General features: G+C 48.3%; 1 protein-coding gene across 1 annotated transcript in view; it reads left to right on the top strand.

Annotated features, from left to right (window-relative positions):
* LOC119389293 (uncharacterized) overlaps positions 1–17,447 on the top strand; it is a 450,101-nt gene that overhangs the window by 154,491 nt on the left and 278,163 nt on the right. Inside the window, exon 7 of the mRNA XM_037656505.1 lies at positions 2,961–3,009. Coding sequence (XP_037512433.1) covers positions 2,961–3,009 — 49 coding nt within the window. The remainder of the gene's footprint in view (positions 1–2,960; positions 3,010–17,447) is intronic.

The raw sequence follows: 17,447 nt of genomic DNA, 5'->3' as shown, positions 1-17,447 counted from the left end.
GCTTCCGTTAAAGCTGATTGACCAGCGTTATTATTCATCTGACTGTTCCGAGAAGATGGCACACGGCAAGTCTGACATTTTAAGGCTTTCTTTGCCTCTTTCCCTTTCTTTTTATAGGTACGCTCACTTATACCAATACATTCTCCGATGTGATAGCATTGTCGGCATTCTGCACATGTTATGACATCCTCATCTTCAGAAAAGTATTGTTTACAGAATTCACATATGCCACTCATTCCAGCACTCTTCTAGGCACAAAATACAAGAACACAAGGGCAGCAGTAGCAGCAGGAACAGTTGCAAAGCGATAATAACGTACAGAGAACTGTAACCAACCTGCGCATAAGCAAGATAGTTAAGACGGTGCTCCGATGAACCGTCTGCTGCCACTGCTGCCCGAAGTGTGGTTGAGTCCCACGATGCGTCCGAGTATATAAAGGGCGGGGGGAGTATCACCAGCAGGTCCGTCACGTGTCAGTTCAGGGCTGTGATGAATACATGGATGGCGCCAACTTTTCCGGGTTCCAGTTGGTCAGTCACGGGGCAATGCAGGCTGACATGGATGCGCGGATGACGTCCACTTTGCGGGGTTTCTGCGCATAAGCAAGATAGTTAAGACGGTGCTCCGATGAACCGTCTGCTGCCACTGCTGCCCGAAGTGTGGTTGAGTCCCACGATGCGTCCGAGTATATAAAGGGCGGGGGGCGTATCACCAGCAGGTCCGTCACGTGTCAGTTCAGGGCTGTGATGAATACATGGATGGCGCCAACTTTTCCGGGTTCCAGTTGGTCAGTCACGGGGCAATGCAGGCTGACATGGATGCGCGGATGACGTCCACTTTGCGGGGTTTCTGCGCATAAGCAAGATAGTTAAGACGGTGCTCCGATGAACCGTCTGCTGCCACTGCTGCCCGAAGTGTGCTAGCGAAACGGCCGCCAGCGCACCATGAGCGTGGCACGTAAGTCATGCTGTACATGACATGAGTGTCATGATTTTCATGTTAACTTGTGTTATTTATGTTCGTCACACAGTCACGTCACAAGATACCAATTTTGGTGTATATCAAGCTAGCGAAACGGCCGCCAGCGCACCATGAGCGTGGCACGTAAGTCATGCTGTACATGACATGCGTGTCATGATTTTCATGATAACTCGTGTTATTTATGTTCGTCACACGGTCACGTCGCAAGATACCAATTTTGGTGTGTATCAATCTAGCGAAACGGCCGCCAGCGCCCCATGAGCGTGGCACGTAACTCATGCTGTGCATGACATGCGTGTCATGATTTTCATGATAACTCGTGTTATTTATGTTTTTCACACGGTGACGTCGCAAGATACCAATTTCGGTGCATATCAATCTAGCGAAACGGCCGCCAGCGCCCCATGAGCGTGGCACGTAAGTCATGCTGTACATGACATGCGTGTCATGATTTTCATGATAACTCGTGTTATTTATGTTCGTCACACGGTCACGCCGCAAGATACCAATTTTGGTGTATATAAAGCTAGCGAAACGGCCGCCAGCGCACCATGAGCGTGGCACGTAAGTCATGCTGTACATGACATGAGTGTCATGATTTTCATGTTAACTCGTGTTATTTATGTTCGTCACACAGTCACGTCACAAGATACCAATTTTGGTGTATATCAAGCTAGCGAAACGGCCGCCAGCGCACCATGAGCGTAGCATGTAAATCGTGCTGTACATGACATTCGTGTCATGATTTTCATGTTATGACTTGTCATTTATGTTCGTCATACAGTCATGTTACGCCATACCAATTTTGGTGCACATTCGATTAACCAAGCGACCAGGAGAGCACAAAGTCATAGGCGGCTAGATAGATAGATAGATAGATAGATACGGTCAAAGTCGCAGAAGTTCGCTAAGAAATGCTTCGCATTTAAAATGGACATCGCCGAAGAATTCGGCGTTGCATGCAGCTCGCTGTCTACGATTCTGCGCTGATCCGCGCTGATCCAGCGGAGCCGGAAGGTTCGCCTGTAGGCGCACTTGATGACGGTACTGGTGACAGCGCAGTGCCGCCGTCACTGACCAGTGCAGGGGGCGAACTCTGTGCCGTGATAAACGAGATTCCAGATCGAGAGGCATGAAATTGCTGCATGGTAAGGCCCGCCAAAGCAAACTTACTGACTTTTGGAAATAAAGTGTGTTTTTTTGTAAATTCCATGTCTTTTTTCTTCTCGCGCCAACGAAATTCTCGCAAGAGCGAAATTTTGTGCTTTCCCCGCCGATTTCGTTATTGCGGGTTTCAACTGTATACATAAATAAGTCATTATTTTTACAGTTACATCACTTCATTAGCTTGCCGGAGATACCATTTTATCGAGTGCATCCCATAAACGTCCTTTGAAAAAAATTGTTGTTTGATGCCCTTTAGCTCAGTCGGCGCAAAACTAGACTCTCACAAATAGGCGGCAAAATTTTTCGCAACAAAAATAAACAAGCAGAACGAGTTTCGAACTTCAAGAAAAACGTGGAAACTTTTTCAGCCATATTTGTTTGTGATGGTCGGAAAAGCGCTGGATGATTTGGCATGGAATGACCCATATATATGGCAATCTCTATTTATGGAATGAAAGCGGCAGTATCTTCTCAAAACGCCTTTGTGCAATATGAAGAATCGTGGGACAGAAACATCAAGAAGAGCTCATGACGTAACTTGAACAAGTATTGGAAGTAAATTACTACTTCATTACCAGCTGTACCTCTTTAAACATTGAGAGCATTCCAGCTGGGATAGTTTCCACTGCAGTGGCTCCCTCGGTCTTTGTTGTACTTGCTTATAAGTGGCAGAACTGTTCTGGAAGAACTGACTTACTGTCTTCACTTAGGAAAATGAAAATTTTATTGTGGTGTTCTTGCTCTAGAGATTTGTCGTACCATACGTGCAGCGGTATCATCATCATCACATTCTTCTGCCTTGACTGCACAGGATCCTTGGGGCAAAGCACCACCTGCGCCTGTCATGCTGCAGGGAGAGGGTAAGTGTTGATTTGTGCTTCAATTGTCGTTACAGTTTGTTTCTTGTTACACGGATAAGGGATTTGTACTGAGATTTCTACGAGGCAATCACATGCTTCACTCTTTAAAGGGGATCTACATCGACTTATGACTGTGGATAATTTTAGCACATGTCAAAGTACAAATATCAATAGATTTAATATTTTAATCATGCAATGAAAGCACTACATTGCTACTATTGTGGGTAAAAATGACAGCAAGGAGCGCAGGCCTATGGTAGGATATATGTAACGTTGGATACGATCGTGGCATTGCATCAAAAAGAGATTAATATTGTTTTTTTTTTGTCCTTGTTTTTTCATTGAATGCCAAATAGACGCCATCGCAACAGTTGCAAGTAAAGCTCCAGTCCTCTTGTATGTGTTTCGTCTTGGTCGTTTTCGCTTTTCAAGTATCCCCTAAAGAAAGATCACTACAACCAAAAAACATGATAGAGGCACTGGCTGCCATTTTGCTTCTGGCTTTTTTGCTTGCGCGCGTATGATGTCTATACAAGAGGCTTCTCTCACTTACCTTCACTTCTTGCTTGTGTATGTTCCTGAGCGGCCTCGTTTTGCCCTCTCGATTGTTGTTGAAGCAGTGCAAGTATCTCTCTTTGAGTGCAGTGCTTTTTGTTTGCTGCGCTTTTTATAGCAATGCAAACAGACAGTGTCGTAAAAAAAAAAAGCAACTTGAAAGCATGGTAGGGGTGCTGGTGACCTCCGAGCATCGAAAAATGCGCACAGTAGGTTTGTCGTTATGCGAAAGCTTTTCTTCTTGCATATGTGTGCCCTCCTAAGCAGCCTCATTTTGCATGTGTTGTGCACTCGTTAGTGTTGCGGCATTTAAACGGTGAACGTTTTTTTCCTCGGCGCATTGTTATTGTCCCGCCCTTTTTCTAAGGGTGTGCAGGGGTGCAGTGCTGCATTGTTTGTTGCTATGTTAACGGCATGATTGGTGCGCCGGATGGAACAGGTAGCAATGGTGTGCCAGGTTCCTCTACGTAGCAGCTTTGAGGTCTTGTCATTTATGGTGCCTTGCAACGTCAGTGGTGACTGAAATGTGGTCATGTGACCCCGCGAAGATCGAGTTGAGGGCAGGGATTTTTTTTTAATTTTGAATTTTCTGGGCTGAATAATTTTAGGCTGCGTGCCCCCATCGCTGCCGTTCTTGTTGCATTAATCTGTCCATCCTTCAGCCTATACAACCCACAAGTAAAGAATGGCGGTTTGAGTAGTCTCCCTTTTAAGCCAGGGAGATAGAGGCTTGAGGTTTTGAAAAATAGTTAAAGGGGCCCTGCAACACTTTTCTAAGTAATGTGGCTTCATTCAAGGAGTTTATTGCCTCACCGATCGACTGCCACAAGTGCGAGTGGAGTTACCGTGATCTGTGGCAAGCTTTCAGCGCTTTCTCTCTCCTGTCGTACCATCTAGCGCGCTGAAAGCTACGCATGGGGGGGGGGGGGGGGTTGATGGCAAGGGGGAAAGAAGCTCCATTCGCAGCGCGCGTCGTGACCTTTTTACCACATTTTTTTTTCTTTGGACGCGCGGCTTACTTTCAATGAGATCGGGAGCGCGCACACTCCCGATCACATTGAAAGTGAGCCGCGCGTTCGTGGCAGCCGCGGTAACCATGAAGCTTGTGATTCTCAAATGAACCAATGACCATGGACTTTGGCTTTATGGCATCATTTGTAGAGAGACGAGCGAGCGATTTGTAGCTGACTTTAGAATTATTTGTAAATTACAGGCCATGTGCTGTGCAGGAGCCTCTTCTACCGAGCGGCAGCATTTTCTGACCACGCTCAAAAGTTGTTGCAGAGCCCCTTTAAAGATCGAATGTCGCAGGAGCCAACATGTTGACGCGTCGACGTTCAAGGCAACAACTGCCTTGCTTAGAGATGCATTTATGTACGCATCCCCCAACCTCAAAAGTGGAGCAGAAGAAGAGAGCAGGGGGGGTGAAGAGAAGAAAGGAAGGGAGCTATTGTGACGGAGAGCATTGCTGTGTCAAATGGTGGAACAAAAAAAAAAATTGGCCGCGTATCTGCGTGCTCCGCTGCAAATGCCGTATAAAGACGATAGAGGAGGCGCTGCGTGAGATATGGACGCCATCTGGTAATGCGTCGGGAAACATGAGCTTGTGCAGAGGGTTTCCTTCCTCCGTGGCAAAGGGCGTTCGTCAGCGCAGCTAAAGAAACTAGGGTCTTTAGAATTACGCATCTATGTATTTTCTAATAAAGGAACACACCACCTAATACTTACCTAGTGATGTTGCGCCTCAGATATGCGTAATATTTACTTTTTGATCGGCAACGTTCACAAGTATGAACAGCCGTACCAGTTCAAGATGGGTGGGCGGTAAGCAAGTGGTTCAACTGTGGCCGGGTCGCTGAATCGGGTGACAGGCAGACAAACAGAAAGACAGACACAGACAGACAGACGAAAATTTCGGCGTTTAAGTTCCCCAAGAAAGACTATCGTCTTTAAATGTGCGCGGGGTATACCCAGCGTGCATACCAGTCACTTTGACAGGCGACAAACATTGCCCTGAGCAACGCCTCCTTTATCTTTCTGTTCCTGCTTGAAGGAGCGGAGCGCAATGGGATCCTGCCGTCGGTGTTAGTGCGGCTTTTGGCCGCCGGGCGCCGCCACCGAAGCAGACCCGCCGTCGCGTCGTCGCTCGCGGAAACGAATGCCGTGGCTGCATTCGAAGCTGCTATATGGTTCAGTTTTTGGCTGTATTCGCGTTGTTTAAAGTGTAATGATAACTTGTAAACGGGAATCACGAAGCACTTGTCGTTCTGGGTAACCAGCCCATTTCCATTTCGAAGACATGTGTCGTTCGCGGCTATTTGATCAAGACGCTCGCGCGTCGTCTGCTAGCCTGATACCAGAGCGCATACCAGTGATGCGCGAAAAATTGTTTCGTCACCGTTACGTTCGCTTGACTGAGAGTCGGTTTTGGAGTGTCTGAAAGTCGATTTTCGAAAGCAGCATTTGCCAGGAGCTAGTACTGAAAGCTTGGGCGCTTAAAGTTCCCCGATGCGTGCTACCGTCCCCTGGTGTAGCACACTATACGCAAGCCTGGAGTTCAGCCGCTAAATAACACGAAATGTCACTAGACTGCTTCCAGGAATATACATGATCACCCATTGTCTCGTTCTCTTCGTAAAGCCTTTGAGAATAACATTTGTTGTCACCGGGAGAAATCAACAGCTGGTGCCAGAAAATGAGGAACTATGCCAAGCGATTCCACCATTTCAGAGCTTAAAGTTAAATCACAGTGGTACGAAAAACAAACAAGAACAGCTGCATATGCCACGCGCTTTCTGGAACACTGACCGATGTGTGTGAACAGACGCTGTCGTTCAAGTATAAAGTAGTAGTGCCGACTGTCAACTTGAGCCAATGCGATAGGCGTAAAAAATGGCGCGGACTGTTGTCAGTTGCTTGAGTTCGTCTTTGTTTTTGTCGACGGAGTGTTGTAGCTTCAGTATCTGGCTCCTCAGCTCTCTTTCTTTTCTCTTCCATTTGGCCTTTTCGGTAGTGAGTAAAGTAGAGGCCGAATAGCTGTCGACCTGGACGCTTTTGTCGCATGGGGCAGCCTGCTCAGCCTTGTGCACTCATTCATTGTGACACGGTACATAATGACTGTCGGTTGTTTGGCCGGTAGCGCATGTGGTGTCCATGGGCTCCGATTCTTCAGCTTTGGGACCTAATGTCAGCGCTGCATGCACATGGCGGCGATTGCGAGGCAGCGTTGCTACTGGTACTACGTGCATTCGTTAATTGTAAGGACGCCACACGGTCACTTTTAGTGATATTTTCCATGCTTGGTTCAGTTGTTACGTTGGGCTGCAAACGTGAAGGGTAGTCTGCAAAGCCGCCGCTTCTTATATTCTATGAAATCTTCGGGTCGTAAACGACGGCCACATATTCTAGTGTAGTTTGAAGATGTATTAGGAGACCAATTATCCCGCCTAATTACTGCAAGCCACCTCTACCGAACACCAGCGGCAGCTGGAATTTCACGGAACGACAGCCGAACAGTGTATTAAAGGGACACTAAAGAGCAAAACGATTTTTCTCATATTAGTAAAGTACTCTTTCACGATACCAAAAACACCACGCTTGCGGCGAGAAGGCGCTTAGGAAGCGAGAAAACACGCAAAAACAAAATGTGGGTGGCGACGCCATCTTGAAGTTTCCGCACCATTCGTCGTGACGTCACATGCTTTGACCGCGCCTACTAGGGACTACGCAGTTCCTAATCGGTAAAAATGAAGTACATTGTCCTCTGAGGGGGCCATAGACTCAGCATACAAAGTTTGGGGTAATTTTGTTGAGCCAATGGCGCCAAAATACGATAAATACACTTTGGAATTCGTGACGTCACGCGGCGAGATGTCGGCGGGAAATTTAAAAATGAAACTTTGAACTTGCTTTTCTCCTCTATTAATAAACCTATGATGGCGAAATTAAAGACATTAGAGTTCTCAGAGCACGCTTTATTGATCTAAACCGATTCATTGTTTCTCTTTAGTGTCCCTTTAAGGCGAAAGCCTTAGATGCCACATCAAACGTGAAAATTGACCGTCGGCGGCGTCAGCACGAGTGATGCAAAAAATAATTACGTGATGACGTCATTATATGACGTCACAGGTGATAAAATTTCGTGACATCATCGTGACGTCGTATAACGTCACGTCGTCATACGACATTTTCGCTTGGTCAAAATGAGTCGATTACGGAGGCAGTGCGTGCCTCCGCTGATGTGCAGAAAGCTTGCAGTGCCTCCGATCCTTGAGGCTGTAAGAAAACCACGTTAAGCGCAGAAATATCCTGGAGGGAGGCAGGGGATATTCAATACATTGACTGGGAAGAAAAAGAAGAAGATGGCTTTCGCCTTTTAGTCGTCTTAGGTCGATTGAAAGCATAAGGGACCCTGTGAGATTTTTTTAGCAATAAAGGGAAATAAAAAAAAGACAATCGTGATTTTTTTCAGTTCCATTTGCATAGTGGAACACAACAGTATGACATACTAAGGCATGCGAACGGCGTGGTTCCAATAGCCTGGAATTGAAAATAAAACGCGAATACTATGAAACTCGAGTGCAAGTATCGATCCGACAGCACGGCCTGACAGGCTGCCTGCGGAATACGCACAGCGTGGATGCAAAGAAACGCGAACCTGCGGCATCTGCATTCTATGCTGTCTCGCATTTATTTTCAAGTGGTTGTAGCCTGGATGATTGATGAAAAGACGACGTCATCCATGACACAAAGACCATCTAGCATCCTTTTATTGCCACCACGGTTAGAGCGTGATGTAAACAGCGCGCCGCTATGTTCGCGTTTCTTTCCGTCCTCCCTGTACCTCTGAAATCCTGCATGAAGCACAAATGCAATTAAACTCGGATGCAAACACGAATTCGCGAGCTTCGTGATACGCGCGGCCCTTCAGCGCCAGCCTCCCGTGGATGGATGGATGGATGCTATGAGCGTCCCCTTTATAACGGGGCGGTGACATGTCTGCCACCAGGCTCAAAGAAAAAAAAACTTCCTTGTTTCAAGTTGGCTTAATGCCTTATCTACACTGATTAAATCTATGTTATTCCAAAAAAAATATAAATTAATTTTCCCCCATTATTTATTTTTGTACTTTATCTCTACTTTTCTGCCACCAATACTCTAACCGTCTCTTACTTATTTCTATCGCGGACGTGTTCAGCTTTCCATTGTGGTCCCTAGAACCCAAGGCTTCATGTAGGCTCGTGCCCACACGTATACCTGGGTGAATATCGCCACATTCAATCAGTACATGTTCCATCGCTTCCTTAGTTCTCCCGCAGCATGTACATTGTTCTTCTTCGTTACTGAATCTCGCTTTATAACTACGCGTTCTAAGGCAGCCCGACCTTGCTTCAAACAGCAAAGCGCTTCCCCTTGAATGATCATAAAACCTTTCCCTCCTTATTTTGTTTTTTCCCTTTCGGTAGTTACTCAGAGCTGGCTTCTTTTCCATCGCTGCCATCCAATAAGTCCTCTCCGCCTCTCTGATCTTCCGCTTAATGCTCCTTGTTGCCGTATCGCCCGCACTGTTGCCGTATCGCCCGTAGTCTACTCGCACAGCGCCACCATGCGGCAGCGGCGAGCGGAGGCGGAGCGCACGCTCGACGGCCCGAGGAGAGCGTTCGCCCAGGCACTGAGAAAATAGAGGAGGCGCTGCCCTGAGTCATGATTCCACTGGGGCCGAAGAAAAAGGTGTCATTGTACTTTTCCAGTCATGGGCACGTTACCAGTAAAAAGTAACAATCTTACAGTTACAGTTACCTAAGCGGAAAAAGTAACTCTGTTAAAATCAAAGTTACACAGTTTGCAAAAGTAACCTGTTACGGTTACAAATGAAGGAAAACAATGACCTTTAAGGGTTCGTTTCTTGGTTAGACACAATATTAACACTTTCGTGACCGCGCCCATTCCCATCGATAGTATGTTATCGATGACTTCAAGATCAAGTTTTGGCCCTGTCTGAGTGGTTCTGGAGAGCTAACGCAATACAAAGCACAAAATAACATGTTTTTTATCACTTTTGTTTGCGAGTTTGTTTTTTCCACCACGGGAAGATTTTTAAAGCTCGTTCGCAGTCGGGTAGATGAGCGCTCGTTGTTTCGGACTTCGCGTCGACGCCGCTCGCGAGTGCTCCACAGAAACGGCGAATTTCGACGGATCCCGATTAATATGAGCGGGAATCTCTGGATGATGGTAGCACCACAGACACAGAAGACGACTTCCATTCGCCAGGCTTCAGGACGGACGGCAAAAGTGTGTCAAACCTCCCCGGAACATCAGCAGCTATCCGCCGGTAAGTTTCGTCTTCTCCTCGGGTCGTTTTATTGCTGCCGCGCGTCGATGTAAACGTATCCGGTGTGTTCTAAAAATAACAGCTCTTATCTTCGTTCGGGCGGGAGCATTTGGCGCCGGCTGCAGAAATAGCGCAGTTCTCTTCGCGAAGACGGCGCAGAGCGCACTTTGACCCAACGCTCCGGTGTGCTGCGCGGCGGTGTCTTCGTGTTGTTTTTTACCGCAGAAGTCGTCAGAGAGATATGCAACCACACAGATAAGTATGCGTGGATGCATACTTTCGAAAAGCCAACATACAGTGAGAGGGACGGATCCATGGAGGGAGGTTACTGAAGAGAAGATGAGCAAGTTCGTCTCACTCCATGTGTACATGGTAATCGTTGAAGTACCGCGCTTGCATTGGTGTTGGTGTCGACGACACATATTTCTAGGTCTTCGTCCACCGTCAGTGATGCCACGGAAAAGGTTCAAGGCTTCTTGAGTGTCTCTGATCTGAAGAAGACGACAGTCGCATCCCACGAGAATCTTCACCCCGTGTCTTCTCTATAGCAACACATGAACGATTTTTCTACGCTATCTTTTAACCCCGTCTGAACCTTTCAGTGGATGAGAAAATGTTGAAATGTGAAGGTCGGTATGGTATTCGGCAGTATATGAGCGAGAAAGAGGTCAAATGAGGGTACAGTTATGGATGTTTGCAGATTTGGAACAGGCTGCACTGTTCAACAAATACACAGGAAAATTGAAAAATACCGGAACTGCAAACTATGCTAGGAAACTTGAACAGAAAAAAAATTTTTTTTCCCCGGAACATGCGCAGCCAGCCTTTGTTTCACCGCGTCGAGAACCTGCATCGCGCGGTGGCATGATGGGCACTAGTGCCTATATTCTTGTATTAATGTAAATATTCTTTGCACTTACAAAGCTTATATTTCTACTATTATTGTACGAGGGCTTTGCGTTCAAAACGTACATTTCGATTTTTTTAAATGTTTAACCATTGCGGAGTAGCATTGATGTTTTTATTAATCTTTCTTTCTTTTTGATGCATTTTTCTTTGTTTGATAATTTTTTTATTGGATTCGAAATAAATCCGTTGTTTGGAATTAATACTGTTGGAAAGACCAATTCCTCTTCCATCATTTGATACCCTACACGTTAGTACCAATTATATTCTGTGGCAGGAAAAAAATATTTCCTGGACTAGCCAAAAACAACCGAGTTTTCCGCGTTCACGAAAGTGTTAATGTGAACCAACCGACATTAATGCCAAAGAAAGTATAGGGGATGTTATTTGTAATAATTAGGATATAAATGTGAAGAATGTAAAGTGGCCGAAAAGATAACTTGCCGCCGGCAGGGACCCTGCCGTTACACGTTAATTACGACCCGCCGCCGCCTATGTCGCCGACGTCACGCCCAGCTTCATCTACCCGCCGTTCACCGTCCCCACGACGCCGATCACTGTCGCCGATGCGGCCTCGTCCGCTCGCACGAGAACAGGAAAACTAGTCGTCGCAGTCCAAGAGGCAAGGGCTGCGACGCTATCGAACTGCCAAAGCCCTCAGCAAAGCCCATCAAACGTAGTAGACGTGTTTGTAGATGGTGTGCGCACATCGGCCCTTGTAGACACTGGAGCTGCTGTATCCGTTATGGACGCTAAATTTAGCCGACTACTACGAAAAGTGACGACGCCACTTTCCGGGCTCTCCCTCCGTACAGCCAGCGCCCAAAGTATTCACCCGACAGCGGTGTGCACCGCCCGTGTCATGATTCAGGACGCTCTGTACGCCGTCGAATTCATCATAATTTGTTCATGCTCCCACGACGTCATACTGGGATGGGATTTTCTCGCACGTCACGACGCCGTAATTCGGTGCGCACCAGCCGAAATAGAGCTCTCACCATTCCCAGATTTGACGCCGGCGGACAGTCTACCGGCTGCGACCAAGGTACTCGTCAAAGACGACGCCACACTTCCTGCAAACTCGTCAATGGCTGTGTCAGTCTATTGCATCGGTCTCGCTGACACCGTTGCACTCCTTTCTCCATCTGACCGCGTTTTCAACAGGAAAGGCTTGCTGGTGCCATTTGCGACCGTGCAAGTCACTCAGGGCGACACCGATATTTTTGTTACGAACCCATCCCCGTACATTGTTACATTGGTGCAAGGGGAATGTCTCGGCAGAACGGAAGCCCTCGAAGACGCACAAGTTATGGACGCACCGGGTGACACGCACTGCGCCAGCTCCCGTTCGTTCAGTGCAGTTTCCACATCTGATTTGTCACCCGCTGATGTATTTGGTTCCTCGATTGCTGACAACCTTACATCGGTCGAGCGTTCCCAGCTTCTATGCCTGTTGGAAGAATTTCGTTCTTCGTTCGATGTCGCGCAAACTTCTCTCGGCCGCACGTCTGCTGTCACGCATCACATCGACACTGGCACCCAACCACCACTGCGGCAACGTCCATATCGCGTGTCTCCCACAGAACGCCGGGTAATTAACGAGCAAGCCGAAGACATGCTTCGCCGCGATGTTATTCGACCCTCCAACAGCCCGTGGGCTTCTCCTGTCGTTCTCGTTGCGAAGAAGGACGGCTCTGTGCGGTTCTGTGTGGACTACCGACGACTCAATAAGATTACTCGGAAGGACGTTTATCCCCTACCTCGAATAGACGACGGCATTGACAGCCTGCAAGGAGCAGAATTTTTTTCATCGCTCGATTTGCGCTCAGGGTACTGGCAAGTCCCCGTGGCTGATGACGCTCGACAGAAGACAGCGTTTGTCACACCCGACGGCTTGTACGAGTTTAACGTCATGCCGTTTGGGCTGTACAATGCGCCCGCGACCTTTGAGCGCATGATGGATACCGTTCTGCGCAACTTGAAATGGCACACGTGCCTGTGCTACCTCGACGACGTCGTCGTTTTCGCCCCGGACTTCTCCACGCATCTTCAACGCCTGCGGCATGTTTTGACGCGTTTGAGCGAGGCCGGGCTACAACTGAATCTAAAGAAGTGCCGATTTGCAGCACGGCAGCTGACGATACTAGGATACGTCGTGTCCAAGGACGGAATTCTCCCTGATCCAGCCAAGCTTCGGGCCGTGACCGAGTTCCCCAAGCCTACGTCCGTCAAGGAACTGCGCAGTTTCGTAGGATTATGCTCCTACTTTCGGCGCTTTATCCGAAACTTCGCGACTATCATATCGCCGCTGACGAAGCTCCTTGGCAGCAACGGGCCCCTCAATTTGTGGTCGTCACAGTGCGACGACGCTTTCGCAAAGCTCCGTCGTTTGTCGACGTCTCCTCCCATACTACGCCACTACGACCCAACGGCCCCTACCGAGGTACACACGGACGCCAGCGGTGTTGGCCTCGGCGCTGTCCTTGCGCAGCGCAAACCTGGGTTCCCAGAATATGTCGTGGCATATGCAAGCCGTACGCTTACTAAAGCCGAGACCAACTACACCGTCACGGAGAAAGAATGCCTGGCAATCATCTGGGCCCTTGCGAAGTTTCGGCCTTATTTGTATGGTCGCCCATTTGATGTTGTCACCGACCATCATGCACTGTGCTGGTTGTCGTCGTTGAAGGATGACCTCAGGCCGTCTCGCCCGTTGGGCACTTCGCCTGCAAGACTACGACATCCGCGTGCTGTACCGCAACGGACGCCAGCATGCTGACGCCGACGCCCTGTCGCGCTCTCCCTTGCCTGAAGAAAATGCCCACAGCTCAGTGTCTCACTTTGCCGTTTCTTCCATCGATATTCACACCATTGCTACCGAACAGCGCAAGGACCAATGGATTGCCTCACTAATAGACTTACTGACTGATCCGTCGGCCACACCATCTACTCGCGCGTTGCGTCGTTAAGCCCACCATTTCGCCGTTCGCGACGACCTGCTCCATCGACGCAATTACAACGGCGACGGCCGCCGGTGGCTACTAGTAATACCCCGCAGTCTGCGTTCTGACATATGCGATTTGTTCCACTCTGATCCGCAGTGTGCACACTCTGGCCTATCGAAAACCTACCACCGCATTCGCCAACGGTACTTTTGGCAAGGGATGTACCGCTACGTGCAGAAGTTCGTTCGCTCCTGCATCGACTGTCAGCGCCGCAAAACTTCAACGCACCTGTCGCCGGCAGGTGTGCACCCTCTACCTTGCCCTGACCGACCGTTTGGGCGCGTTGGCATCGATCTGTGTGGGCCACTTCCTCTGACATCCGCTGGTAACCGCTGGGTCATCGTCGCTGTAGACCACCTCACGCGATACGCTGAAACTGCCGCCCTCCCTGCGGCTACAGCGCGCGATGTGGCCTCCTTCCCGCTCCACCGATTCATGCTGCGTCACGGTCCGCCCCAGGAGCTGCTCAGTGATCGAGGCCGTGTCTTCTTGTCGGAAGTCGTGGAAGCCATTCTCAAAGAGTGCAACGTTGTTCACCGCAAAACAAAACCACCCGCAGACGAATGGCCTCACCGAACGCTTTAACCGCACGCTCGGCGACATGCTCTCGATGTACGTCGCCGCCGACCACACAAATTGGGATGCCATTCTGCCCTTCGTCACGTACGCCTACAATACCGCCTCTCAGAGCACTACTGGTTTCTCACCATTTTTCTTATTGTACGGCAGGCACCCGTCGCACACAATCGACACCATCCTTCCCTACAAGCCAGATAAATCTGAATGTGCGCCTATTTCGGACACAGCCAGGCTTGCTGAAGAATGTCGCGAGCTTGCGAAGACCTTTACAACGCACGAACAAGAGCGGCAGAAGAGCATTCGCGGTGACACCACCACTTCTGAGTCCACGTTCCTCCCTGGAGCGCTCGTGTGGCTCTCGGTCCCGACCACTGCAACTGGCCTCTCTTCCAAACTACTACCCAAATACGAAGGCCCTTACCGTGTCGTGGAACGCACATCCCCGGTCAACTACCTGATCGAACCCACCTAACCATCTTCGGACATGCGCCGTCGAGGGCGCGACATTGTCAACGTGGAGCGCCTGAGCGCCTGAAGCCCTACCATGACCCGCTCATAGTGACAAGCTGCTAGGTCGCCAGGCGGCTCCCTTTTCGTACCCGGGGTTATTGTAGCGAAGCGTTCGTAGTCTGTAGTGGGTCGTCCTCTCGAGCGCCTTCTAGCGGGTCGCCTCTTCTCTGAGAGCACGCTCCTCGCGCAGAAAGTCGGCCCCGCTTTTGACTGTCGCCGTCGCCGAGTGCCCGCTAATAAACGTCTTGACAATACATATACAGAGAGAGAGAGAGAGAGAACTGCATTTCCTCTCCATTTGGCGTGATTTTTTATACTCATAGAGATGTCTCAAATCAAGGCAGAATCTGCACAAAGAGATTATGCAGGCTGGGCCGCCCTATACCGAAATAACACAGCAGTGTTTAATAACAGTTTGGAAATTTTACCGCCGAGTTTAAAAAGTACAGCCACCTTTAACCTGTTCTTCATCTGAGCATTCCATCTGCAAACTTCACAGTCTTAGTTTGGCGTTGTAAATACGGTGAGTATGAAGGACCTGCTATGACTCTAGTACCCTAAATTCTCACTTATTAAACAAAACATGTGGCTGACAAAGCAAGGTACTCTGCAGAAGTCTTCAGAATAAGCCGAGTGCCAATTTCTTTACTGTTAGAGCCCGGTAATATGAATTATTTCTAAAGAAAACCAAGCTCAGTCGTTTAATATTTATAGAAACCACGTTGAGCTGGTTGTGTATACTATAAGATTGTAAATGACTACGAATTTATATGCTAGGGGTCGTTCCTTGCCCTCCTACTTTTCGCAGCTTGGGTGGGGGGTGACCGGGAAAGCGGTGAAGTGGCTCTTTACTGCTCCCCTCCGGCTACTCCATGTAAATAGCCTACGTAAACTGTGTAAGCTCAAATGTTCTTTAAAAAATGTGGTCGATTATAATGTTGAACTGCCCCGCATTGTTTCCTTCCGTATAGGTTGTTAGCTGTTAATGATTGGTCGAAAATTTCTGGGTCATGCTCACAGCACCTGCTCCGCATTGTTTCCTTCCGTATAGGTTGTTAGCTGTTAATGATTGGTCGAAAATTTCTGGGTCATGCTCACAGCACCTGCTCGTAACACCACGCAAAAAATGACGCGTAAGTGATCCACCGCGTAATTACCACTTACGCATGACTGCGCTAAAAAATAAACTATTTTCAATATGGCGTATTGTTTGACATTGGTTCTTCGCTATACGTCAACATTTTTTGGTGTGCCATAAAATTGCCTTCTTGTTACGCGACGTCACAAGTCTGCAAAACTCGCGGCGTTAAAATGAAGTGTGCACAATAAGCAGCGCATTACTGGGCTGAACAATAACTAAATTTTTTTGAATAGCCAGACAGTGTCTCATTCTGAACGTAATTTAAGAAGGCTGCCCGCCAATCAAATTGGCAGCGGCTGCTTATAGCAGCGGGCGAGATGGATTCATGTGTATGACAGATACTTTCAGTTGTAGTATAACGATGCTGAGCTGTTTTTGCGCGCGTACAACTCTCTGTGAATTCATCGTTGCTGACAAAGAGTTAGAGAGAGAAATAAACGATATTACTAACAGACACAATCCTCCGCAGGTGGGCAGCCTTCTTAGTCCAGGAAACCGTGGACGCTGATCATCTCCCTGGTGAGGTAGATCAAGCTACAGGGCAAACTTGAAAGCTGAGCTTCTCAATGTGCTGAGTCCGCTGCCTTGTTACAAGCCGCCGCGACTGCGGAGCATATTGAGCGTGCGCATCGTCTCGGCCACCACTGCAATTGTTGCAACCGCCCCATAGTAATGAAATTTTCGTTGTTTAAGAGCAAAGAAAGAGTCTTGTCCAATGGCCGCGAATTAAAAGGCACAAACTACAGAATTGGCGAAGATTTTTCTCGCCCTGTGCAAAACGCGCGTAAACATCTGATTGCATTTGCAAAGAGGAAATCGGTCCCTTTTTCACTGCGCTACAAAACATTGTTCATAGGTTCAACAAAGTACATCTACGATGAAAATACAAGGTGCGTAAGAGAATACAAATAGCAATCGCTACGTCGGGGTCAAACAACCCGACGTCCGACAACATCGCCTCGCCCTACCACTATTTTTTCAGCAATCTATACCAACATGTCATACGCAGTTTCTTACCCAAACGTGAAATCATATCTAGCATTGTCCTTTCATCCGGATGTAGTTTACTAATACTCACCGAAACATGGCTAACAGATGGTATTTCCGATGCGGAGGTTCTTGATGATCTACCCGGCTTCAATGTCTTCCGCAACGACCGCCAGCATTGCCGGGGTGGTGGCGTGCTCATCGCTGTTAAAGATACGTTGGTCTGTTGTGTCGTTGCTAACCCAAGTGACCTTGAAACATTATGGCTGCTCTTTCGTTCAACCCCGCAAGATATCTTACTTGGTGTGTGCTACCGTCCCCCTCGAGCTAATAGTGAATTTACTGATAAACTGAACTGTGTGCTAGACACAGTAACAAAAAGATACGCCAACGCGCACGTCTTGCTGTTCGGAGACTTTAATTT

Source organism: Rhipicephalus sanguineus, chromosome 1 (genome assembly GCF_013339695.2).
Source record: "Rhipicephalus sanguineus isolate Rsan-2018 chromosome 1, BIME_Rsan_1.4, whole genome shotgun sequence".
In the NCBI taxonomy this organism is placed as follows: domain Eukaryota; kingdom Metazoa; phylum Arthropoda; class Arachnida; order Ixodida; family Ixodidae; genus Rhipicephalus; species Rhipicephalus sanguineus.
This window is presented reverse-complemented; position numbering and strand designations above follow the sequence as displayed.